This window comes from Amblyomma americanum, chromosome 10, assembly GCF_052857255.1.
Source record: "Amblyomma americanum isolate KBUSLIRL-KWMA chromosome 10, ASM5285725v1, whole genome shotgun sequence".
In the NCBI taxonomy this organism is placed as follows: Eukaryota; Metazoa; Arthropoda; class Arachnida; order Ixodida; family Ixodidae; genus Amblyomma; species Amblyomma americanum.
In genome coordinates this window covers 76838555-76865564 of record NC_135506.1, presented here as the reverse complement: position 1 = coordinate 76865564, position 27010 = coordinate 76838555, and the positions used below count along the sequence as shown (strand labels likewise).

Sequence of the window (27010 nt, the reverse complement as noted above, 5' to 3'; positions counted from 1 at the left end):
CGCTCCTCTTTTTGCTCTTTACGTTCGCGCTCGTCTTTCTGCTCCCTCTCCTCAATGGTCTCAAGGCATTCCGACAGCTCGTCATCCTCAGCCTCCAACTCAAGAATAGCCCTTAGCAGTTCTGGTTTTCTGAGTTTGTCTGAGACATCCAGACCCAACTCTCTTGCAAGCTCCAGCAATTTCGGTTTGCGCAACGACTTCAAATCCATGGCTGCTCCGAATGCTGCTTTCTCTACTGCCTACTATTGTCTTGCCGCAAACTAACCCGGCAGCAACGACAACCACAATTACCAGCTCTGTTTCTGACACTAACAAAAGCCTGGCAAAACTCAGAAGAAGAAAGTCCCGCACTCACCAAACCTCGCAGCCAAGAATTCAGCGCAGTCGTTCCGCTGCAGGCAACCAGTCTGATAAAGGCGTGGGTTCGAATCCCACCGCTGCCACCAGGTGTTGCAAAAGGGTCGCAAGCCACAAGGGTAGCGTTGGCCTGGCGGCCTGGGGCACAGCTGGAAACATCCGAAGGTCCTGGCAAAGGATGAGTCGACTGCCAACAGAACAACTTGTTTATTCTAGCATCTCAAAAGAGCAGCTGGTCAGGGCGACCACGTTACTCGACGGAAGAAATCGAAGCCTCTCTTTGGCGTCCGGGGCAGCTGCCTTTATACCCTCGGAGTCTAGGGCAAGAAGGAACGGCTCGGGATGAGGCGCATGAGACGGCGACGCACGGACATGTTGAGACGTGACGTGACGCGTCCGCCGGGCCGGCGCCGGTCAGACCTCCTCGCCTCCCAGTTGGGGAGCTCCTCTCCATGGCTGCCGCGCTTTGACAAGCGTGGGCACCAACATGCACACACACACACACGCACACACGAAGACACGTGGCATTGAAACCTGCCTGGACGCGCTTGGCGGGAGGCGTTGCGGCAGCACTGAACGGGCCAAAATGACCGCCACTTTGAACGAAGCCCCGGCGTCCGTTGCATCCGCGCCGGCTATACCGCGCGTCGTAGGCGAAACGTAACAAGAGGCATAATATTTTGGATCCATTTTCCAAATATAAAGGAACTAGGTTCAAACTGGATGCCCAGCCGGTCAGAAAGGCAGTGCCCAATCTCATTACTGCGGCCAAAAATCGCCACTACGTTGCAACTCCATTGGTTCGAAATGTGCATATCTGATCTCTTTGGGCGTTCAGGCGTCACAGTGTCTCTTACTTTGCTAACAAAGGATGAAGACCTCGTGCTTGATTTACGTTGCAGGGCACCTTTAAATCTGGAAAACTTTGCCTAGAAGCATCTCGAGTCAGGTGTACTAGATGAATGCGGAAAATCGTTTTTAAGGGGGGGGGGGGCCACCTCTCTTAGACACATTTTGAAAAAAAATTTATGAACAGATTCACACCAAATTTTTACTGTCCGTGCATTTTCATGTGCTGATTCCGAAATTGCAAATGATTTTCTCTTGCAGCAGTCAATTGTAGATGGATCAAGGAAAGTATGTCTTTTTTTGGCAGAAACTTGGTTAACAAACATGAGGTCTTACGAAGAACATTTCTTTTTATAAATTATTTAGAGTCATTAAGGAGTGCAGTAAGGCATAATTAAGCGTTCCAGGATGATTGGGAAGAAAGTTGCACCTGGTCAAAGTTGAAGAAAGCTCATTTTGGGGGTTGGTGAAAATGATTCATTTTGAGCATTTTCTTAATGATGTAGTGGTCTAAAGTTAGTATTACTGCAGAGCCTGTGCATTTATCTTTCTAGCACAAATAGAATTATAATAATAGCTGTTATAGAACTGGAGATATTGCTCCTCCAAAATTCTGAACGTGTCAGAAATGCAGTTGTGAGAAATCGGGGAAAGACATTTTTGGCATATTTTTGTGCCACCAAGGCTAACTTAGAAATCACTTAAATGTGTTCTGTCTGTTTCTGGTGTAGGTGTACCATTTTTCATCAACATAATCCCGCTTGCAACAAGGAAATTGCCGGTGAAGAAATGGCACGATCTGGAGGCTGGTACCAGAGATCAATGCCTTTGCATCGTGACTTCCCAGAAGTTGTTGTCGAAGTCGAAGTGTGCATGTGTGTATCTCGCAACAACACTGTGGTTGCAATCAACCACTAAGTAATTATTTGTGCTCGTTGCTTGTCTTGCACCTCAAAAGATTAAGAACAAAGTTTATTTTGTCAAGGTTTGAGATTCTGCACGTTGCGGGGACGCCGGTTTGTGACCGCCGCTGCCGTCACACCACTAGCATTGCTGTAAGGCTCGATCTATCGTGCCCTTGCTGGCTATCAACAAAAGCTCCTTAGGTATCACTTCCTCATCTGCACACTCACAATTATGCTGCCTGTATGCAGCAGGAATCTCTTGAGAGGATCTGTGCTCACTTCTCACTGTAGCGCTGTACTGCTGAGCGCTGATCTGATTGCTGATCGTAGATAACAGGTTGCGATGATGCAGTGTACCCAGCGGCTTCAGATCTCTATCTTTTGCTCCCTCATAGGCTGAAGATGTTGCACATATCGAAATATGTATTCCTCATTTTGCACTGACGAACCTAGCTTGGCCGTGACAGTGGAACGGCGCAGTGCGACCAACTCGCACCGGGTTGCAAGTGGTTGAAGCCACCAGCCAATTAAAAGTTGCCACTTTGGTCGCATGATATTGGAGACCAATAGCAGCACGCGTTTTGCACAATTTTGTACCTTTGTTTACCGCTTCCACTGCTTGCTCATGGTCGCTAACTGAGATATGGGATTAGCCTGAATCTCGGCCTTTCAAATGAAATCAATATGTTGCGAGTGGAGCGCATATTTCTCAAACTGCGGGGAGTCAAAGTTTGGCGCAATTCGACCTCAATTTAAGTGCACGGATTCACATATTTTGAGCGCTATAACACACGAATTAGGCGGTGTTTTGTAAGGAAAATTCGTAGATAGCTGTGGAAAGATCTCAGAATAGTGAAAACTAAATATAAGAAATTCAATTTTTTAAACCAATTTTCGGCTGTGAAGAGCCATGTCTCCCCTTAAGATGGACGCCCCTTTGTTTTATGGTAGCTCTGGTACGGCTCCAGCGAATGCACCTGCCTGCTTGTTCTGCACAAGCATGTGTGCTTAAAATGCCTAATATGTAGCGATCTGTTTACTGAGAGATTAGGCATAGATAATCTTCCGAGAGGCTGGGAATTCTTTGTGTGCAATCTTGGTATGCTCTCTCAAAAAATTTGAAAATTTTCTCCCACCCGATAATTAATGCCTAAGGGGTTATTTCTAGGCATGAGCAAATATTTGGTAATTTCAAACGTTCGATCAAATAGTAAAGTATTCGATACTTCATTTGATCCGAATTTGGTACATATTTGAACTCAAGTATTTATTGCATGCGAGTAACGTTTCTGGAATGCTTGCTTGGTGTGGTTTCAGTTCAGCGTACTTCCTCTGGGATGGCATCGCACGCGTTGCCGTAGCACAACTCCATGAACACTTCCTAATGATGTGCATAGCATGCCTGAGCGCCTGCGCATGTGCTGGAGCCAGTCTGCGCATGCACACAGCGCCCAGAGCTGTACCTGCCAGGTGTCTGAGCCTGCGCTACCCTCAGTGCGCACATGCGGGAACCGGCACGGCAACGTGCACTAGAGGATGTGCGGCTCTCTTGTCCTCTGCGGGACGAGCCTGGGCTGACTGCGGCTGTCGCAGCTGCTCTTCTCAGCGAGAAATTCGCTAAGGAAGCGGGACAGTGCGCCCACCTCAGTAAGCTAGCACAAAGCACATGAAGATGGGTGCCCCCTCTGGTGCCTTGTACGGGGTGGTGGTTGATGTGCGATGCGTACGGTGCCGCATTTAAAGAATGTGACGCCACAACGCGGGAGGCGCGGTATCCCAATGAACACAAAGGATGAAGTTTTGACTTTTGGATAGACTCGGACTTGGCTTCCATGGTACTCATGTTGCCACAGACGTAATACCCCAAAACTGTGGAAACCAAAACCTAGTTGCGATTGCTTCACAATGGCTGCACCGCAACACTGCTTTAGGGCAGTCAAATCACGGTCAAATCACGAGGGTAGACTTTAAGGGACAGAAAATCTTGGAAAGAAACTTTCATTACATTCGAGTAAATGCGATATTTTCACTGGCCTGGTTAATTCTGACAGTTTGCCTGATAATCCACAGTGTATGCAGAAAGTCACCAGGTAATCAATTGATCAGTGAGCAGTAACAGGTACCTTGTGTCTTGTTACAGTCACTGACGGATTTTTTTGGACTCTCTAGACATAGCTGAAATCGAAAGGTTAAATTCAGGCAAAAAAAAGCCCCAATTCACGTTTCAGTTGTGAAGCAGCTGTGGAGAAAGGGATTGATAGTTTCCTGCACATTGACTTTTTTGTACTGCTTTAAGGGGGGTATGAGGGTCTTATTTTTTATTTGTTAACATACCTTGCAGGTATATCATATGATGCTGATTTTGAATGTTCATTAAGAGTTCAAATATTTCACCTCGAAGAAAATATATGGCAAATTAGCATATCCTAATTGCATTATTTCTTGCGGGCCTTCATAGTAATTTATCAGTTAAAGAAAGCTTTTTTTTTAAGAACACGAAGACATTTGAAAAGGCCCACAGCACATCCTAAAGCTAATAAAATGTTTATAAAGTCATTTTGTTGATAATAAATAAATAACAGTTGGAAAGAAAAACAGTGTGGCAGTAATTAGCCCACACTTGGCCTAGCTGTTAATCTATCATGTTTAAAAGAAAAAGGAAAGCTTTAGGATGTGCAGTGGACTTTTGGAAATGTCTGCATATTCCTAAAAAAGATTCTTTAAATGAGAAATTATCATAAAGACCCATAAGATATGACCTAATTGGGATGTCATTTTGACACAAGTTTCCTTCCAGGTGAGATATTTGGAATCTAAATGCATATTTGAAATCAGCATTTTATGATACACCTCTGTGTCAAGTTTCAACAAGGTATGTGGACAAACAAAAAAGTTTTTAAGACCCTCATCCAGGCATGTCACACAAAAACAGACAACTGACGGTGACTGCTTTCATTCGCTTGGTGTTCAGTGGCTGCTCTGCCACTGCCACTGATGAGACAAGGTTCAGATGCAAAAGGAAACATGCTGCAGCTTGCAGTGCACTGTGCCTACTGTATGGAGGTCCGGAAACTAAGAGAAACATTTTAAAAAATGACGGACAATTTAGCATGGCTAGTCCAAATTTGAATAAGGTGTGCTAGCACTTCTGTTTCGGTTTGAGGCTTGGTAATTCTGTCCCAGGTAATTCTATCCCAGATAATTCTAGGAATTATTGCGGCCGCATAATTTCTAATGTCAGTTTTACCAAATAATTAGGTCTGGTGGCCTGCATCAACACGGTTATTTCACAGATCTGAGGTGCGGGCACAGAGTATGGGCAAAGTTAGTTCACGTGTGTGCTTCTTGTGTGTCGTTTTTGAGGCGGCCGCTTCAATCCTACACAATACTTGTCTGTTGGAACTAGAAATTGCATTTTTAAGCTGCTAGCGACAGGGAAAAGGCAGATGACTGCACGTAGTACAGCGTTGCCAAGGTAGCATTTGTCGTGGCATAGTTTTGTTTTCGCGCCTTCATTAGTTTGTGCTCGTGTCTCAATAGTGATGAAGCTGCACCAGCAGTCAAGACAAGCTTCACGCTGACTGTGAGTGTGCTCAGCATTGACATAGGTGCAACATGCCGCAGGTCGCCGAACATGGTGACGGCCAACCTGCTATTGAGTATAGAGTACCTCTTTGGCTCCATTGCCATTCTGTGCGCCCCGATTGTTGGCTGTCAGAATGCTGGCACGGGATGAACCACTACCTTGAAATGACATTCGTGACGTAGCATGTGGGAAAGCTGCCACAGTTACAATGTAACAGCCAACTTGCTGTTGCACGGGTTTCTATGGAAGCTTGGACAGGACTGGCTCACGAAGATGCAGCAGCCAGGAAAACGCAGCATCCAAGAACATAACAGCGGAATTCTAGTTTTTTCTTGTTCCTTGTCGGTGACCGGCTGACTGTGTGACATGCTGGCCTGCGCAGTTTCCTTGTGTGGTGTGTCATGGTTAGAGGGTTAGGTTACCAACGTCTTAAATTACTTCAAGTAATTGCAAAGTTTGTCCAATAATGATGATGCATTCCCACAGTAAAATATTTTGCCAGGTTCCTATATTTATGGAGTGGCATTAAAGGTCATCGGAAAGAAAATGTGTCGTCAGTCATAAAATTTGCTAGCTGTCTGGAGGAAAATGACGTCACCTCCGGTAAAGGCATGAACAGCTTCTAATACTGTAGCTTGGCCTACAGATTATGTAATTAGGTGTCCCTGTGAAACTTTTTGGCTGTCCTTGGTTAAACCGAAAACCCTCTTGATTAGAATATTTTTGTGGTCCCGACGACTTCGAATTAAAGAAATTCTACGGTGCTTTTTGTAGACAGACATTTTTATTTTTCTCACTTCACCTAACAGGTGGTCCTGATGAGTGCCACTATCAACGCGGATAAGTTTTCCGAATACTTCAACGGTGCGCCCATCATCAGGATTCCTGGAAAAATTCATCCTGTGACTCAGTACTTTCTTGAGGACCTTGTGGCTGACAACTTAGTGCCCCAGGATGCACTGCGAAAGGTAAGTGTGGCGATGGTTGGCTGGGCCATTGTCTGTCTTTGCCGCATATTCCAGAAAGCAAAGAAAAGGTTTGGTTTTAACATCCCAAAGCCGGTCTATAAGGGGCACCATAGTGAGGGGCTATGGATTAATTTCGACCACCTGGAGTTGTTTAACGTGCACTGACATCGGACAGCACTCAGGTGCCGTTTCCATTTCACGCTTCATCAAAGCGTAATCACTGCGGTTGGAATTAAACCCATGTCCTCCGGCCCAGTATCCAAGCGCCCTAAGCACTGATCCAATCCGGCAGGTGGAAGTGCAAAAAAAGGAGTGGTAGAAGATGTGGGGTTGAATTCGGGATATATATACGTTCTCTCCCATTTAACCACGGCTGACACAGTTCAAAACCGCCAGACCCCAGCCCGTGATCGCGTACGCCACCGAGCACTCGCCGACCACGGCGGGCCTTGCTCTGAGGGAACAAAGGAACGGCACTTTGGCTGACACAAACAGGCATTTATTGCTACAGCAACAACAACACCAGCTAGCAACAAGGTACGCTAATGAATCAAGGTCGTCTGACGCACCAGCAAGGTTACAAGTGAATGTTCGCCCACGCTAGGACAAGGGATACTTTGAAAGCCGGACGGGACGACACGGGAGCCAGTCTTCCTGCCGCTTCCTCACCCCGCTGGCCAAGAGCGGAGCCGGGAGCGACACGTCCGCTCGCGCCGACGATCCCAGCCGAACCTCCTCATGCCCTCTCCCGCGCGCGGGCTACAAGCAGTCTCTTGCACTGCAATGCTGGTGCCCTCTCTTGCTAGTTAATGTACCTGTCAAGGGAATGTGTACCTCCTTGAAGCGAGGCTGCTGTTGCACGGTGCCTCGCAGGAAAGCAAACACAGGGGACTGCAAGGCAGGCCCCCACAAAGATGAACGCAAATCATTGGACATAATAATTAATAATTGGTTTTTTGGGGAAAAGAAATGGCACAGTATCTGTCTCATATATCGTTGGACACCTGAACCATGCCGTAAGGGAAGGGATAAAGCACGGAGTGAAAGAAAGGAAGAAAGAGGTGCCGTAGTGGAGGGCTCCGGAATAATTTCGACCACCTGGGGATCTTTAACGTGCACTGACATCACACAGCACACGGGTGTCTTAGCGTTTTGCCTCCATAAAACGCAGCCGCCGCGGTCGGGTTCGAACCCGGGAACTCCGGATCAGTAGTCGAGCACCCTAACCACTGAGCCACTGCGGCGGGTATAGCAATTCTCTTTTTGTCTTTGTGCATTTCGATGGACATGAAATGCTAGAGCCCCATGCTCTGTGCGATGTTAGTGCACTCTAAAGAACCTCAGGTCGTCAAAATTATCCAGAGCCTTCCGCTATGACATTCCTCATAGCCTAAGTTGCTTAGTGACGTGAAACCCTATAAACCTAAACCTAACGTAAACTCTAGTACAGTCAAATCCGGTTATAATAAACCCAGGTAGAGAAAATTATGCTTTATATCGAACACTCGAAGCTGTCATAGCATTACTCATGTGAAATGTACTTTCTATCTTGAACTGTACATTGTATATAGCGAACATCAGCGCGGGTTTGACGATCAACCACGGGTGTCGCGCGCCAGCTTCCGGAGTGCCTCAATGCGCCCGCTTCCCTGCCTGCTCCCTCCCCCATTGCCGCGGCGCGGGTTGGAAAAGAAAAAAAATGACTACTAGCAGAGCACGCAGAGAGTGGAGGGGGAAGCAACGAACCGGTCGAGCAGCCCCCGGCTTTGCCAGCTTCGCCCCGTTGCTGTGCGCTCCTATTCGGCAACTGCTCACCTCGGGATCAAGTTATGTCCATGCATCTCAAGGCCTATTGTGACACCGGACAGAACAGTGTCATAAAAAAATAGCGAGTAGAAAAGAGAAAGAGGGTAATGTGACTTTGGCTGCACATCTCGCCTACCACTCTCCTCCTCTTTTTTATCCTCCATGTTCTCATCTTTGTTGACGTTTAGTCTTTCAGTTGCTTTGGTTGCTCCTCATGCGTTGTAATGTGCTGGTGCTATCGATTCCGACCATTGCTGCGTTCCCGTACCTCCTGCCTTTGATGTATTTCGAAGATGGCTACGAAGCAGTGGCAAGCTCTGCCGCTTTGTGCCAAAGTGGATTTTCTTCGCTGCGTTGAGCGCGGAGAAAAGAAAACGCTTGTTGCGTGAACTGTGAAAACACGTGAACTGTTTTCGGCATGCTGGACTGTGCCAGGCGGTTGCCGAAGCCACGAGTACAGCTGAAGACGACGGTGACACTGCCACTCTTTTGGAAGAACTTGCCCGCATTCCTGACACTGTGCTCCAAGATGTCTCCTTCGAAGATTTCGGGATGGTTCATGACGAGGTAGTGGTGGCGGCAAGCCTACTGGATGCAGAAATCGTTGCTGAGTTGCTGGCGTCTGGCGTCAAGGAGGACGAGGAGCCGCTGCCACCGGAAGACTACCGCCCTCGCCCGACTTTTCATGAAGCACTTACCGTAGCAGACGTGCTGCGCTGCTACTGTGCCGATATACAAGGAAGCGAACCTGAATTTATTGACATTTTATCGTGCATTGAGAATGTAATTCACGTTGCTGTTTCTAGATGCTCTGTGCAAACCAAGATCACCGCCTACTGCAAGTAAGTGCAGATTGCTGTGCAATAAATTGTTTTCGGAGCAGATATGCATGGCGAGTGGCATGGGATTACATTCGGTAACGCATTTTTGCTCGACTTCACAATATCCTGTATAACGAACTGGATACTGAAATTTGTTAAAACCGGGTTTGGATTGAGCGAAATATTTGATATATTGAACAAATTCCGGAAAATCATGCTGTTCGTTATAACCAGGTTTGACTACTCGTGCAACGAGCCCACTTTTCTTCCGGAAAAGCACACATCAATTTGGGGGGAGAATTCTTTACGCTAGAAAAAAAGTTTAAACAGATTTTTTGGGAGAGTCAAACTTTCATATTATGCATCCGTCCACCCACCCATCCGTCCGTCAGTAAGTCCATCCATCCACCCACCCACCATCAACAAAAGCATGCAGTCAGACGCATTCATGTCGCTATCCTGGCAGTTGACCTCACCAAGGCATTTGACAGAATTCAACACGATGCCATCTTACGGGAACTGCAGGCTCTACAGGTAGGCCCTAAAACCTACAACTACGCTCACGCGTTGCTCTCGGGCCGCACTGCCTCCCTGCTCATAGATCAGATTACCACATCCCCTTATACACTCGGAGAGCTCGGAACCCCTCAAGGGCGGTCCTTTCTCCCCCTTTTCTTTAACGTTGCTCTCATCCCCCTAGCTCACAAAGTGGCTCTAATCCCACACCTAAAGCATACAATGTACGCTGATGATATTACCACATGGACCACTCATGGCTCTGACGGGGAAATTGAGGAAACTCTTTAGTTAGCAGCAGACACCATCTCCTCTAACGCGTCATCCATCAGGTTCGAATGTTCCCCATCTAAGTCCGCGCTCTTCCTAATTAGGCCAAAATCTAGCGCTAACTCGCCCATCCAAATCAATTTAAAAGGATCCCCTATCCCCATCACACCCGCCCTCCGCATTCTTGGCCTCTACTTGCAGGGCCTCTACTTGCCTCTACTTAAAAGACTGAAGGCCTCCACGCAATCCATGTTGCACCTTCTACGCCTAGTGTCCTCCATTAACAAGGGTTTAGACGAAGCGGACAACATGAAAGTAGTGCCTGCATTTACGCTTAGCTGCATTCTATACGCAACCCTATATCTCAAATTGAACCGTACGGAAACCGAACGCGTGAATGCAATGATCTGCCTTGCGACTAAGGCAGCCCTAAACCTACCTCGTAGCACTAGCACACCCAAACTTCTTGCGCTAGGCATGCATAACACCATTCAGGAACTAGTTGACACGCACCTTCAGACAGAGTACCTTAGACTTGCCACGAGCGCCACTGGCCGCCATATACTCTCCTCCCTTCGCATCAACATACCCGCTAACCAGTCAACCCTTATAGCCATCCCTCGACACATCCATACACCTCTCGTTGTGAAACCCCTTCCTCGAAACGTCCACCCCCAATATCGCATCCCTCGCCGCGTAGCTCGCGCTAATGCCCTCCATAAGTATTATGGGCAAGCCCACGATGCCGTTTGGGTAGACGCTGCATGTACAGCGCATGAAGCGGTAGCAGTTGCCTACAATCCAACCCTACCTCACCCCCTAACTCACCGTCTTCCCTCGGGCTCTACGCCTGAGGAGGCAGAGGAGACCGCCATCGCCCTAGCCTTTGCACATTCGGACGCCCAATACATCTTCAGCGACTCCAAAACGGCTCTGTCCAACTTTGCCAGGGGCAGGATTCACGCCCCTGCCTGGCAATTGTTGAACGCCCCTACCCAAAATTTACCGCGCAGGGTAGAGCTTCAGTGGGTGCCGGCTCACTCTGAGAACCCTGGAAATGAGGCTGCCGATAAATTGGCCCGAGGTTTGATTTGCCGGGCTCAGGACAGTCTCGATGCAGGATTCTCGAGGGAGCGGGCGCACACCTTTGCGGAGCTCACGCAAATACCCCGTTTGGACTGTCGGACTTACCCTCCTCCCCACCCCTCTCTTACGCACTCCCAACAGATCCTCTTCAGACGCCTCCAGACCCGCTCTCTCTCATACCCTCAGCTTTTATCCCACTATTGCGGCACATCCCCTGCATGCTCCCTATGCGGTGACCCCCACGCCACACTCTCCCATATCCTTTTCGGCTGCCCTGCTGAGCCTCCCCCGCGGGGACAGCACGTCATCTCGAGCTGGGAGGACTGGGAGGTCCTGCTCATGTCTGCAGACCCGACATCGCAGCTTGCTGCGGTGACTCGGGCTGCCGACGTCATGTCCCGGCATGACCTACTTGATGCAGTGCGGGACCGCGCAGTGGCCCAGGGACCCAGCTGGGTCTAAAACTCACTTGCTCAATAAAGTTTTTCTGTCTGTCTGTTCATGTCGCTGGTGTTTAGCATCATTCACGTTTAAAGATGTTTGCTGTATCATAGTGTGATACCGGGCCACGCTGGCAAATCGCGGTGAGATAAAACGAACATGCTGAACATCGGCGGTGCGCGTTGTTAGTGCCAAGTTGAAAATAACACGCAGGACAGTGAGGGTTTAGGCATTTTTGCTACGTATCTCTCAGATGCTTGAGCACTCGCCAGCTTTCTAAGCACACAGTAGCGCAGACCGTGCCCAGCGAGCCACCATCACCAGCACCTTCTGTCAAGGGCGCGCAACATCTTGGCGCTCTGCCACGTTCGAACATCCCCCCTCCCCTGGCCTTCCATAGAAGCTCTCCTCAAAAAATAAGTACGCCGCGGTGTTATGCCGTGGTATTATCAGCTCCCAGCATATTGTCACGCTGCCAAGGTCTGCACTTCAGATGGCGCGAGAACTGAGGAATGGGTACGAAAAGCCAACCATTTAAAAAAAAAATAATTTTCACTGACAAAAGTGTGGATGTGGGTTTATTATGCGAATGTGTTCATTACACAAGTACAGTCGAACCCACATATTTCTAATTATTGGCTGTATCGAACACAAAGATTATCCCTTTGGAAATATTGTGCAAAAATAAAGGACAGTTGCATAGTATATCGAACTCCAGTTTCGCTGGCCATTCGATATTTCGAACACCACACGGGGCCCCTGGGAAGTGCGCTTTCCTCAAAGACACTCGCATCTCGGGTCGCACAACGCACGGTACGGAGGCGAGCGGTAACGTTTGCAAGCCATGTCTCCTCAGGAAAGGAAGAAAACCGCCCCTAAGTGAGGACAGCACCTCCTCACTGGTGAGGAAGACGAAAGAACTGGAAAGAGCCAGGCGTGGCCTCCACGCCTGGCGCGCCGCCGGAGCCGATCGCGGAGGCCACGAGCCAGGCGGTCGTTTAGGTGGTTGCACCCGTTGTGTCCCACAACTGGCCTAACTAGCAACAGGGCATTTCCGCTGCGTTTTCCTCGTCTCTCTCCGTCATTTCCCTTTGTGCCTCCTTGACTGACTCCAGTTGACTCCATCGGCCAGTGTGGGGCCTGTCGCATTTTTCATGTGCGTGTTTTTGTTTCAAGGTGTCGATTGTAGCGTGCGTGAATACTGTCATCTAGTGAGCTATGGCATCTACGGACATAAAAAAGAGAAAGAATCTGGACTTCGCAACTAAGCTCGACGTGATCCAGTGCGTTGAGAATGGCGAAAAAAAGTCCTCCGTGGCACACGCATTCGGCATAGCGCGGAGCACTCTAAGTATGCTGTTAAAATACAAGCAGGACATCTCACTCAAAGCAGGTGAGCAAAGTCGCTTGGCAGCATTTTGTGTGCACCCTGCTACTTTCGACAAAGTTGAGAAGGCGCTGTATGCGTGGTTTCTCGAAGTCTGAGCAAAAAACATCCCTGTGGATGGCCCCTTGTTAATTGAGATGGCCAAATGGTTTGCCATGGCTCTTGGCGAAGAGAACTTTTGTGGTGGCACTGGGTGGCTGCAACGGTTTAAAAACTGCCACGGCATTGTGGGAAAAGCCATTTCAGGCAAAAGTGGGCTGTCAGCAGCCAGGAGATGCAGCAGTGGCTCTCGGAGGAGTGGCCGAAGATCGCTGCAAAGTTTTCACTTGCCGAAGTCTTCAGTGCATACAAGACTGGTCTCTTTTGGCAAATGCTGCCGAATAAGGCACTCGATCTCCGTGGGAGCTCATGTCATGGTGGGAAAATGACCAGAGTGCGTGTGACTGTTCTGCTTGCGGCAAACGGATGGCTCATGCAAGCTGTGTCCGTTTGTTATCGGAAAGAGTACGTCACCGTGATGCTTCAAGAATTGCAAACAGCTTCTGTCCGCTATGGCTGTAATAGAAAGGCCTGGATGACACGCCAACGTTTTGTTGAATGGCTGTAGGCTTGGGACGCCGAGTTGGGCAGGTCGGGCCGCCGAGTATGCTTTCTGTTAGACAACTGCTTGGCCCATCAAATGACTTGCAAGCTGGAGAACATTGAACTCAAGTTTCTCCCGCTGAACACCACAGCGAGACTGCCGCCCATGAACTACGGTATCATAAAGGCTTTCAAGGTAGACTACAGAAGGCGACTTTGTCAGCGGCTTTTTATGAACCTCCGCATGGCAACTGATCTCAAGATTGACCTGCTTGGCGCCACCCAGATGATTACTGGCACATAGCACGACGTAAAACAGGCAACAGTAGCCAACTGTTTTGGCAAGGCAGGCCATGAAGTGGCTGGAGATGAATGTCTTGAAGCTTTGGATGATGATAATGAGTGCTTAGAGGATGCGTCTCACGACTTGTCCCATTTTCCCGGTGTCGTCCTGGTGGAACTTATCGTTGAGGACTTCATCAACGGTGACAGTGAAGTTCAGGCTGTAGCTGACCTCGCTGGTGAGGATATTGTAGCCAGAATAGCTGGCGCCCAAAAAGGCGATTCCAGCAACGAGGAGGACAACTGTGTTCCAGAAGAAATGCACCCGTGCACAGCCGTTGAACTGGAGTCAGTATTCAGCCTCATTCGACGTTGTTGCGGCAAAATAGAACATACCGGGTTGTCTCACCTGGACGGTATCGGGAAGATCGGGACTAGTGTTTTCAACTTTATTAATCACAGCAAAAAGTTGTCGAAATATGGCGATATTTTTCCATGAAATAAAGGGCTTTCATGTTGTGTGCCCGGACTTTGCGGTTCATGAATCTTGTGATCGGTAAGCCACAGTTTGTCATGATCTCGAGTGCAGGTTAAGCTTTTATCTGTATATGAAATTTTTGTTATATCGAACTATTTTTCGATCTCCCTTAGAATTCGATATATCCAGCTTCGACTGTATTTAATATGCACCTATTATTTTTCATTCTTTTCAGGTTGCCCCAACCTAATATATGTATGTAGTATACGGTAATTTAATTTCTAAAATAGTCATGCATTGAACCATTCTGAAAGTAAAAGCATCTGAAAAAAAAAATGGAAGGAAGAGCACAAGAGACCATAGACAAATGTCAAAGACGTGACGAAACACCGCTGGCCTGCCAACAAGAGACAGTTTCTTATCGGTCAAATCTGTAGATGAAGCACTCAAATACTATTCCTTAGAGCACACACATTACAGACAGAGTTATGATACTTTCCTGTCTGTGTCTGGGTTATCTTTGTGTGCCATTATTGATATTAAACGTGGCCTCCGTCTTATTGCATTGAATTCTCGTTAATTTAGACTGGCTTAGTTCAAACATCAGGTTTGTTCAATCTGATGCTTTGGTCTCAGCAGTGTCAGATGCGTTAAAAAGGCTCCTCTTAATTCAAACTCGCATAATTTTGGATTCCTTTGTGTCCATATTATCAAGAGTTGATTGTAGCACCTTTTTTTATGGGCAGAGTGTAGTGGGGGAAGCACATGGTGGAAACCCATGCGTTCTAACTGTCCGCAGGCTGCCAGTGACCCAGTGCGGATTGTTCCTGAGGTCCTGACCTTCATCATGGAGACAAAGCCCCCTGGAGCAGTCCTATGCTTCTTGCCAGGCTGGAGTGAGATAACCTGGGTCCGCAACGAACTCTGCAAGGTGGCACCGGCGAGGTTTCATGAGTGGATTCTGCCACTCCACTCTCAGCTGCGATACAGGGAGCAGCAGAGAATATTTGAGACACCACCTCCAGGTCAGTCTCTGTTTTTATATGTGAAGCACAAACCTCTCCCCACCCCTCCCACTATTATTTGGCTTGACTGCAGCTGTGGCTGTGCGGTTGAGCATCCGCTTTGCATGTGGGAGGTGCGGGGCTCAATCCCCAGTGCCGCCGGGCACCCACCGGTGATACAATGGGTACAAGTTTTCCCCTGGTCTGGTGCTTGGCTTATTTAGGGTGAAATGGTTGGGAAATGGGTCTTTGACCTCATCTTGAGAAGTTGAAAATACCTTGTGTCATGATGCTCTTTGGCCATAGATGCCCTTGCACCATAAAAATCTATAATCGTCCATAATCATCGTTATTATTTGGCTTGACGGACTTGTTTAAATTCTTTGAGACAGATAAGGAACACTTAATAATGCGATAGCATTAAGGCTCCCGTTATAAAGGAAATCCAGTGTCGGCGTTGTGAGTGAGAAATTGGGGGGGACACTTAAGCTCTGCTTTAAGGTTATGATGTGATAGCGTAATGGGTTAATTCTTATATATGCAGATGGTCATTCTCTACGTTACATTCATAGATCTCTGGGAGTCACCATACCACTCCTGGCACAGTGGTGCAGTGGCTAAGCGATGCGCCACTACCTTGCGATGGCAGGTGCTCCTAGCAGTGGGCCTTGTGTGGCTCAGGTTACGATGGGTAATTAGCTATCTGGTGGGCAGGTTGTGATGTTGCAAGGCCACGTGACCTCGGTATGCCCACCTGCCTCCTAGGTTTCTCTGTGTGCACCGCCTCCCAGAGTCATGCTTGCGATTTTTCTCTCACAACACCGACAATGCTGATGCCGGATTTTCTGGGTAACGGGGCCTTTAACACTATCGTGTTCAAATCCCTGGTGAAGCAGCCTAGGTGGGCCACCTAGGTCACATGAACCGGGGATGTCATCACAACCTACCCACTGGATTTTCAGCAAACTGACCCCCATGGCTGGTGGCAGTTAAAATAATGATTGGTGGCGAGGTGTTGCTTGGGAAGAGCAACCTGGGTTGGACAAGCCCCACCGGCAGCAGCACCTGCCATCACAGGGCAGTGGCGCATCTCTTGACTGCTGCGCCACTGTGCCTTGAGCAGTGTGAGGACTCCCAGGGATCTACTAATGTAAAGTCCAGAATGACCAATTCCATATAGGGGCATTAACCGATCCACGCTATTGCATCGTACCCTCGAGGTGGAGCTTAATTTTCCCCAGCAATTTTTTCACTAGCACAAATTACATGGTATAACACATCACTTCTTAAAACGGTCCTCAGTATTTTATACATACTCGGCTGTAACGCATAAGCAGATCCCGCTTCCGTTTAGGCTTCACCATTCTCTGGAGAAGTAGATGCTCGTGAGGCCACACTGCTCACACTTGGCAGTCTTGGCAGCATTGTCGCTATGAAAAGTTTTTCCTTTTTGAGATTTTTTCGATGGTATGGACAATTTAAAGCATGTCCAGCAACAACAGGTGCATTTATTGTCAAGAAAATGATTTTAAAAATTTCCCTTTGCACAAATCAAACTCGTAAGTTACGTACTCTGAAGGAATTTCTAATCACTATGATAGTGAATGGTGGTGTATAGCCTTGCCTTGTGGTTTTGCACTCATAAAGCTGTCTTGATGCACCATTGTTTGCGAAAATGTCAGGTTGTGGTGACAGCTGTGTTTAATTTTTTGGCCTTTCTGTGGTTGTACCATACTTAGTCGACTCTAATGTAGGTCGTCCCCTGCACATCACTTGTCAGAAAAAAAAAACTTGGAAGTTGCTTAAGCCTGGCTTTTAACAGTAGAATGCAATAGCATTATCCGGCCGCCGTTATCTCATCCGCTATCGGCTGCTGCGTGCGGGCGTGCCCCTGGGCACGTTCCAATATGTAAATATTTGTCACTGTACTACTCGTCCACACTTACGCCATCATCCTCACTAGCGCTGCCGTCGTGATCGCTGCTGCGGTCTCACAGCACGTCGTTCTAACATCGTCGTGCAGCGAAATCCCAAACTTATTAAACAGCCGCAATACGCTTCGCTAGACTGTGTTGCGCACGTTTTTTTTTTAGCTACTGCCTCTTAAATGACGTTGAGGCCACGGATGACGATGTCGTGAACTTGCAAAGCTTTGGTTTTCACTTGGAACCAACTGTCTTTTTTTTCGTAGCTGCCTTGTATTCGTTTAAATGCGGTACTTCCACAAAACATAGCGTTATGGCGCTCGGCTGCTGACCTGAAAGATGCGGGATCGATACCAGCCGCGGTGGTCGAATTTCGATGGAAGCAAAATTCTAGAGGCCCGTGTACTGTGCGATGTCAGTGCACGTTAAAGAACCCCTGGGGGTCGAAATTTCTGGAGCTTTTCACTACGGAGTCCCTCATAGCCTGAGTCGCTTTGGGACTTTAAACCCCCATAAACCAAACCAAATCCACAAGATGTAAACGAAGTCGAAAACATTATTTGTGATAACTGAAAATAATTATCACATAAATGGATGATAAGAGCAGGATGTAAGGTATTTCTGAGTGTTTCTTTTATAAACCAACACCTCGTGCTTAGTAAGCAGACAGAGGGCGTAGTCAGAGCCAAGCCATCGCCAGCACCTGATGTAGTAAAGACCCTGATATAGTAATGATTTTTGGCTGGTTCAAGCTGCTTTACTATAGAGGGGTTCTACTTGGGTCACGTGAGGCTCGAAAAAATGACGATAACTACTGATATATCGTTTGTTGTCATTCCAGCTCTTGAAGCAGGCTGGTTTAATTGTTGTAGTGAATTAAAACTACAGTGCAATCCACTTATTGTGATACACGATATAAAGATATATCGCTTGTAACGACCAAATTCTTTAGATTTATCAATTCTCCCATTGCCTCTATGTAAAAATAAACCGTATATATATAAACGATACAATTATCGGCGAAATAGCGGATAGAACGATAGGATTCCGGATGGTGTTTACTACCAAAACTTGCCTGAAAGTATGATAAAAAATAAAATGCTATGAACACAATGATGTAAAAATGCCCAAAACGGGCCAGCGTGGCGAAATCCGTTTTGCGGGGGCGCCTTGCCTACAGCCTTGGGAACCAAGCGCTATCGTTGTTGGGATGGTTGAGAATTTCTTTTTTTTAAGCATTTGCTTTTCTTGCGTGGTCCCCCATTTCGTGCTGTCCGCAGTGCAGACCTTGGCAGCACGGCAAGATGCTGTGCGTTGATAACATCGCAGAACTTCATCTTTTGACGGTAGCTCCAGAGGGGGTGGTGGTGGCTCGCTCGGCGAACTTGGCAGAGTGCCAAGACACTGTGCTCTCTTGACAGGAGCTCCAGTGGCAGTGGCAGCATGCATGGGGTAATACATACATGCATGAGGAAATACATGGGTGTGTTCTTTTTGCTTTTTTTTAGCAGTTAGCAGGTCTAGATATAACGATGATCGTTTATAACGATCTTATTTCCCATTTTTCTCAGTCGGTATAAGTGAATTGCACTGTACTTATCAGCGTATCAGCGTTTATATTGCACGCGTTTTCGGGCTTCACATGACCCAAGTGTCACATCACAGCCATCGTTTGGTTGATGAAACCAAAACTGAAACAGCGTAAGAGTAGAAATTCAATTATAAATTACTGTATTTACTTGTGTAATTTGTGCACTTCTTTTCTTTAAATGAAGGCTTCAAAAGGGGTGTGCAAATTGCGTGAAAATTTTCCTTACACGACCTTGACTCATAACGCACTATATATCCTCTATATTGCCGCCAGTATGTAGACCTCCCATCCGCGTGGGGTGTGTAAATTATGCCCGCTCATAGTGTAAATTATGTATTGCTCGTAGTTGAATGTCATGGGGTATTACATGCATATCAATGCTTCATTTGAAAGAAGAAATCACGCAAGCAAAAATCTGGTGTCTATAGTCCTGTAAGTCAAACCATTTTGCGTGTCTCTCGGTTAAGGTGAACGTTTAAAGCAGCCACAAATCACGGCAGCTCCGTGTGATGCTATTTGTGGAGAGTCCACCTGTAAGGCAATCAAGAAAAAATATGAAAGAATGTTTCCTTGCAAGAGCGTGCACCCCAACGAAAAAAGATTCCCCACACCCCGCGCAGAGTTCTGACATTGCCAGATCACAGTGTCGCACATGCATGAAATGCACCTGCTTTTTGACTTGAGGCTTACAGTTTGATGGGGGCAAAATTTTCAACTTATCTGGCGTCACGAACGTGTTTTCGTGGTGCAGAGATCACCGTGGCCTGCCGCAGACTGCAGAGTGAAAAAAATTTCTGTAATCAGCGCAGTATGATTAGTCCCAGAATGAAGTGGGGAAAGGGGAAATGATAACTGGCACATGCCTATGTTTATGTGCTTGGGAAACCAAGGCCTGCAGCAGTTTGCCATCCTCTTTTGCATTTTGTTGACAGATGTGCGTAAGGTGATCCTGTGCACCAACCTGGCCGAGACCTCCATCACGGTGGACGACGTGGTGTACGTGGTGGACGCAGGTCTCCAGCGGGAACAGCGCTTCTGCCCGTCCACCGGTATCAGCCTGCTGGGCACCTTCCCCACTTCCCAGGCGAGCGCCCGCCAGCGGATGGGCCGAGCGGGTCGGCTGCGACCCGGAGAGTCGTACCACTTGTACACGCGCACAGACCTTGCATCCCGAGAGCAGTTTGCACTGCCCGAGATGCAGGCGACTGACCTCACGAGGGTGGTGCTTGACTGCAAGGTGTGCGGACTGGCTTTGTTCTGGTTTTTGTTCGTTGTTTCACCTGTGTTGCCTTGTGTACTGCATGTATGACGTATTGAAGGGATTATCTGTTTAGTTGAGCTCTGTTACTGTGGCAGTATTTTGACAGTGGCAAAATGCCATCCATGTACAATATGCCTATATAGTGCTGAAGGCCAGGAATGGCTGACAAAAGCACTGTAAGGTTTCTTAGAAGGAGCGAGAACGTTCCTCTAAATGCAAATGCAAGAATGTGGAAGGCCTGAAGGAAAGAAAGGATTGCGACCTAGTATTACCATTTGATGCTGAATTCAGGGCAGCATCTCAACATTTTTTTTAGGTTATGTCGCAATGTAATGCATAATCCAGTCAAGCAGCACGCCAAGTGCGCTATGGGGAATGTCACTTGCCATAAGTGCTCTCTGGCACATTTGAAGTACAGTAAAATCTCGTTACTACAAGCATCAGACTAACGAAATTTTCAGATTTACGAATTTTTTTTAAATCCACGCCAAAATACCTATATTTTGAATGTAAAAAACTTTCAGTACTACGAATTTCAGATTACCGAATATTTCAGAATAACGTATGTAATTTAATCTCGCAATCGTCGCAAGGCGCTTCGTTATTATGAAGTTCCGTCGAAGTTTCGTACCAAATCCCTAAAGCTGATGCCTGTCATCATCATCCGAAGCAGCAGCTATGCGCTGGGGAACCTGTTGCAACAGATACAGCCCCAGTAGCATCGGCATCAACGTGAGTGTCGCGTTGAATGAATATAGGCTAGGCGGCGCAAGCTGCCGCCCGATACAGAGGGTAAGGCCATTATCATCCATCCATCATCCAGCGTGTGGTCGCATACTGCGCCGTAGTCATAAGCCTATTCAGCGCAGTGTCACCACGTTGACAGCGAACGGTAGGATCTTCAAAGTTATCGGTGCGTGGATTGTGTTGTGCATTAGCTTTGCCGACAATGAGGTCTCCTGGCTCCCGCGTTAAAAAGGAGTGATGCCAGTTTTCGCTTAAAGAAAAAGTGGACATTCTGTCGCAGCAGTGGACTTGTGCAGGGAGCTTGACATCACACCGCCAACAATGGCAACGATCCTCAAAGATTGGGACGAGATCATAAAACTACATCGGGAGTCGCAGCTGGCTCCCTCAAGAAAACGTCTGCAGCTGGGCAACTACCAGAACGTCGACGACACCGTCCTCACATGGTTTAAGGATGCCAGACAGCACGATGTGCCTTTGTCAGGCCCTATTATTCAGCAAAAGGCACAACAGTTCGCGGTCGCATAAGCCATCTCCGGTTTCAATGCGAGTGCCGGATGGCTTTATCGCTTCCGGCAAAGGAATGGCATCGCCTGGCAGGTTGCTTGTGGCGAGGAAAAGGCAGCAGATGCCGAAAGTGAGGTTGCCTGGCGGAACGAGCGTTTCCAAGAGATCGTCAAGTCTTTCTCTCCAGACGACGTTTTCAACGCCGACGAAACGGCGTGCTTTTATCGGCTGTTGCAAGGATGGAAAGAAATCTCGTCTCCGAATATCAGTTCTGTTCTGCTGCAACTCCACGGGCATGGAAAAACTCAAGCCTCTAGTTGTTGGTAAGTCTGCTAAGCCACGCTGCTTGAAGAACGTTGTCTCGTTACCTTGTGATTACCGAGCCAACAAGAAGGCGTGGATGACGTGAGAATTGTTCACGCAGTGGCTGCTGCAGCTCGACGACACAATGAAGAAGAAAAACAGAAAAATTCTTATTGTTGACAATTGCTCAGCGCATATAGTGAACGTGCAATTGAGCAATGTGCAGCTTGAATTTATGCCCCCGAGCTGCACTTCTTTGCTGCAACCTTTGGACCAGGGCATCATCAGGTGTGAGAAGGCAGAATATTGGAAGCGTCTGGTGCAGCGCCTCATGATTAATATTCGACTGAAGCTGCCCACAAAGGTCAACATCCGTCAAGCTGCAGAAATGCTTACAGGGTCGTGGTGGAGCGTCAAGGCGAGCACAATGAGCAACTGCTGGCGAAAGGCTGGCTTCTTGGAGACTTCATCTACGTCGGAAGGTAGTGACAACACAGAAGAGCTCAGCCCAGAACTGTGGGATGAGCTTACCGAGAAGCTCCCTGTAGACACCGCGGTGACCTTCGAAGATTATGTGGACAGCGACAGCGCGGCGGCTACATCCGCGGAGCTCACCACCGAAGACATCGTGAATCAAGTGCGTGAGCAAGAAGAATGCAGTAGCGATGAAGACGATGCCGACACTGGATCAGCGCACGAAGAGGAAGAGATTGTTTCCAGCTCGGATGTCCTAGTCTTTCTAGAGAAGACCCGATCATTCCTTGGGCGCTGCAAAGATGTCCCCGATGACTTGCACAGGAAGGTCGAGGATGTGGAGGCATTCGTCCTGCAGCGCTTGTCATCTACTCGCCAGAAGATAAGACTTCTTCAAGCAATAAATATTAATTTAACTGCGCCCAGCGTTATCGTTTATTATTTACTTATTAACACGTAAATCTGCTGCAAAGGTACGTAATTTTAGTTTTTGTGATGCATTACTGACATGAAAATAATGGTTTTTCAGTACTACAATATTTCAAAATAACGAATTAAATTCGGCGGTCCTGTGAAGTTCGTTGCAACGAGATTCTACTGTATCACTTGCAGAAGAGTGCATTTTTGTTGGAGTATACCGTATTTACACGATTGTAAGTTGACCTATTTTTGAAATTTAGAAATCCGAAGTGGGGGGGTCGACTTACAATCGAAACGAAAACATCGCACTATATAAGTAAAGGCAAGACAAATGAGATCAGGCATGCTACAGCGTGGTTGCATTTTCGCTGCGTGGCTCTGTCGCATCGCTCTTAATGCTGGCCTTGAGCAGCTGCTATGTCAACACGCAAAACTAGCATCCCCTCCCTGCGCGCACGGGCGGCGGCCGATGGCGGCTATCGATAAGCAGCAAACTGGCACCCCACATGTGGCTGCTGACTGCGGTTGCTGATAAGCAGCGGTGGCCCGATAACGCAACCGCGTTCTACCGGAAACTCAAGCATCCAATGAGTTTTCTTTTTACTTTCAAATGCGGGCTCAGTGCTCAAGGGAGCGTTGATAGTTGATGGAAGGGCCGCTGTTCCAATCGAGGCGGCACCCCTATTTGGAACGGCAGCGGTGCTGGGGAGTGTCGGTAGCGGATGGAAGAGCCGACGTCATTAATGCGTAGTTTCTCTTTGGCTCTGAAGCATTTGACTACTGCCGGCTGCGTTTCACAAGTTTTGGATGTAGTGCTTCATCAGTCATCATTTGGGCCCCAGGTCCGGCAATTGACCAGCACTCGTTCACGGCTGCCATTTTTTATGCCGAAGAAACGAACAGCTGCGCGCCGGGCCGCAAGTTAGACGTTTGCAACGGGTGGTACAGGTGTTACAGCTGCAGCGAGGAATATTTTCAGCTGTTCCACGCGATGTCGTCATGTGGCTGTTTGCGAAGTGTGGGATTTCGCTGGACGACGACGTTAGAACGACGTGCTGTGGGACCGCAGCAGCGATCACGACGGCAGTGCTAGTAAGGACAATGGCGCAAGTGTGGACGAGTATTCCAGTGACTAATACATTTTCATTTTGGAATGTGCCCACGGGCACGCCCGAGCGTGGCAGCCGATAGCGGCTGGCGATAAATGGCGACCGCTGGATAATGCTATCACGTTCAACTATTCAAGGCCAAGCTTAAACAATCTCGGAAGTTTTTTTTATTTTTCGGAAATGTGATTTTTGGGGCGGTCTACTTACATTCAAGTCGATTTACAATTGTTTAAACACGGTATTTGTAGAACACACTTGCTGGCGAGTATATAGCCCCTCCAGCAGCAACTTCAGAGGCAGAGAAATTTTCTGCCTCACAAATAACTCATTATTTTACTTGTAACATTTTGTTAAATAAGATTTCTTTGTTTAGCAACAAGCTTTCCAACGCAACAAAACAATGAGATCAGATGCAACTCCTCTGTATGCTGCTGACTTGTTTGTTGTCAAAATTGTGGATAGGTGAGGAGTTCGTCTTGGCTGGTCTTGGATTTTCTTGTGTTTATTCTATTTTGTTGTTGTTAAAAACTATCAAGTTTGTTTAATTTGTGCTGCTGTGTGAACCAGTTTCCAGAAGGTTTTGCTTTTTCGTCTACTTTTTAAAGGATTCTGCTCGTTGTCTGATGCCATTCTTGTTACTGCAAGTGGGGGTGTGAGAATATTGAAATTTTCAAACATGAATCGAATTGATAATAGGGGAAAAAAATGCCTTCAAACGTCGCGTCGAATATCTGCAAGTAATTTCAAGAAAAGATAAATAGGCAAACATCGTTGTTCTTTTCAAGCAGTGCATGGAAGTTGATATTAAAAAAGCTATACTGACTCATCTGTATGCTTGAAAAAGCAACCTGGTCATGCAGAATGAGTGAGCAAGTGAAATCCATGAATTGACATGAGTGCCAACTAAATAACATGCTGGGCAGTAAAGCCTCATTAATTTGGACCTTAAGGGACAGGAAGAAATGCCCGAATTATTTGAAGGTTGAATTTTTAAAGCACCCCTTGCGGAAAAAAGAAAATGGAAACTGCCAAAAATTCATAAATTCACTGAGTGAGGAGGCTCCATCACACAAACAGCGAACAGCCAGTCAGCAGCGCAAAGTTTCGGCATGCTGGAAGAACAATGCAATGCGGATGTAAGCGAGGGGAACGCTCATTGGCATTGGAATGATGAAACTGCTTGTAAAACGAGGCTGAAATGATCAGTGGCATGCCTATCAATGTCCGAAAGGGGCGCACAGCTGTGACCAGATGGCTGGCGAATGCATGGCCGATAGCCGTGAGCTGGTGGAAAAGTTGAGAAACCGAAACTATGCAGCCAAGCTATTCCTAGCGACTAGGGTCTTCCTATTGTTGTTGCACCTAGTGCAGCATGCATGTAAGAGGTGTACCAGCTGCAATGCACTTGGCAAACGGAGGGGTTTTTACACAATCGATTACCCTGCTAGTGACACCTCAACTCTACCCCCCACCTTAGGGAGTCCTATTTTAAATTCCGCTAGTGGCCTCTCTCACATATCACAGTTGACAAAAAAACTGCATACTTTTGCAATGTGGTTGTTCAGAGCAGGTAGTCGGCCATCTTGTTTCCTCACATGCGTTACGTGGGAAAATCCGTTTGCAGAATTGCACACGAGGTCCAAGCCTGGCATCGTCCGAATGTGATTGGTCCATGAGATAAACAACAGCGAAAAAAGTGAAGAAGACACGTTTGTCATGCTTTTCGGACACTACATACTTGATATTCGGCTACTGTGGCCAGATATTTTGGCGTTGCCACTGTCGTATTTATGAAAGTCTACACAGCAATAAATCACTGCCCAATATTCAGAAATATTCAAATATAAATTTCTTAAATGGAATATGAACTGAATAACAAACAAATTTGATTTGTATTCGAAGTTTTGAATATTTACACATCCGTTGTCCTTCACAGTTGATGAGAAAATAATGCTGGAGAAGGAAGAAATGAAACTGCACGAAACGGTCCTAGTGCTGAGGCTCAGTCTTACAGAAAGGCTCAAGCAAGTGGTTTTGCCTCATTTTGATTCATACATCAGTAGGATCTGGCTCATATTCAATTCGAGTCTCTGCGCACAGGTTTTTTGTGGCTCATTTCGTTCTGGCAGTTTGTGCGAAGGAAGGACATGTGCATTTGCTTGTCATTAGAGCATAATTTCACTTAATGTCAGTTTCTGCATGGGGCTCATTTAAAACAAAAATGCTCCTCATATATCCAAGATTTAATATAAACTGCAAAGGCACAGTGGCAGATTCGTGGTTACTAGCACAAAGTTTTTTACCAGGCAGTGGCAGCATGGTTGAAACACTTGCCATGGCAGACCAGGGACGCTTTTGGTGTTAAGAAAGTGTTGTGATGCTGCCGCTGAAGAGTATGCAGTGTGTTTTGCTGTGGTATGTGGCCACGATTACGACGGGCAGATGTCCTTTTGGCCATACCTATGCATTGAATAGGTTTAATCTTTTTCACGGCTCCCTCTTTTTTTTGTGTGTGTGTGTGTTGTGCGCAGCTGTTTTGCCCCTCGAGGAATGTGAAGGACATTCTTGTGCTGGCTCCAGACCCGCCTACACCGGAACGGATTGAAAAGGCCATCAAGGATCTCCAGGGAATGGGCATGATGGATGCCAACGAAGAGCTAACAGACTTGGGCCACTATGTCATCCACTTTGCGACTGCGCCGCAGCTGGCAAAGGCCATCATCTACTCTGCTCTCTTTGGGTGCGTGAGCCTCATTCTAGCATTTGGTTCTTGTTTCCCGTCTTTTTCACCACACATCCCACCCCAGCTTGCTCTGTAGTCATAGATTTGCTCCAAAATCGTATGTTCGCTAAAAAGAAGGGCATGTTTTAAAGATGCTGTGATTTTTCGATAACTTGCGTGCTTTTAGCATTCCTATCGCTGTGTTTGGCACATGATAAACCTCAGTCACTTATGCATCATAAAACTGAATGAAACAGCAGTACTATATGTGACTCTCAGTCATAGGTTTAGTTAATTTAAACCCACTTCATTTGAACAGACACTTCGGTTCTGTCAAAGTATATGCATCTATTCCTGTGGGCATCTACCGCCACCATACGCCACTTGCATAGAGTTTATAAATGTTACCTAGAGGGTAAGCTGGTGCCACTGTCTATGCAAGTTTCTGAAAGAGCATTTCATCCACCGTGGTAATGCTGGGAAGACAGCAAGGCATACTTGGCTTGGCCCTAAAACATGACTACGACTGCAGAAATACAAATTTTCACAGAACATATCTTACAAGGAAGCGTTGTTTTACAAACAGTATGGCATGTAATAAAATATGCTTGCT

At 47.2% G+C, this 27010-nt stretch overlaps 1 protein-coding gene across 1 annotated transcript in view; it reads left to right on the top strand.

Moving 5' to 3' along the window:
- Positions 1-27010, top strand: part of LOC144106955 (ATP-dependent RNA helicase DHX30-like) — a 113777-nt gene that overhangs the window by 48399 nt on the left and 38368 nt on the right. The window contains exons 10-13 of the mRNA XM_077639920.1: positions 6507-6665; positions 15134-15359; positions 19787-20091; positions 26207-26415. Of these exons, the coding sequence (XP_077496046.1) occupies positions 6507-6665; positions 15134-15359; positions 19787-20091; positions 26207-26415 (899 nt within the window). The remainder of the gene's footprint in view (positions 1-6506; positions 6666-15133; positions 15360-19786; positions 20092-26206; positions 26416-27010) is intronic.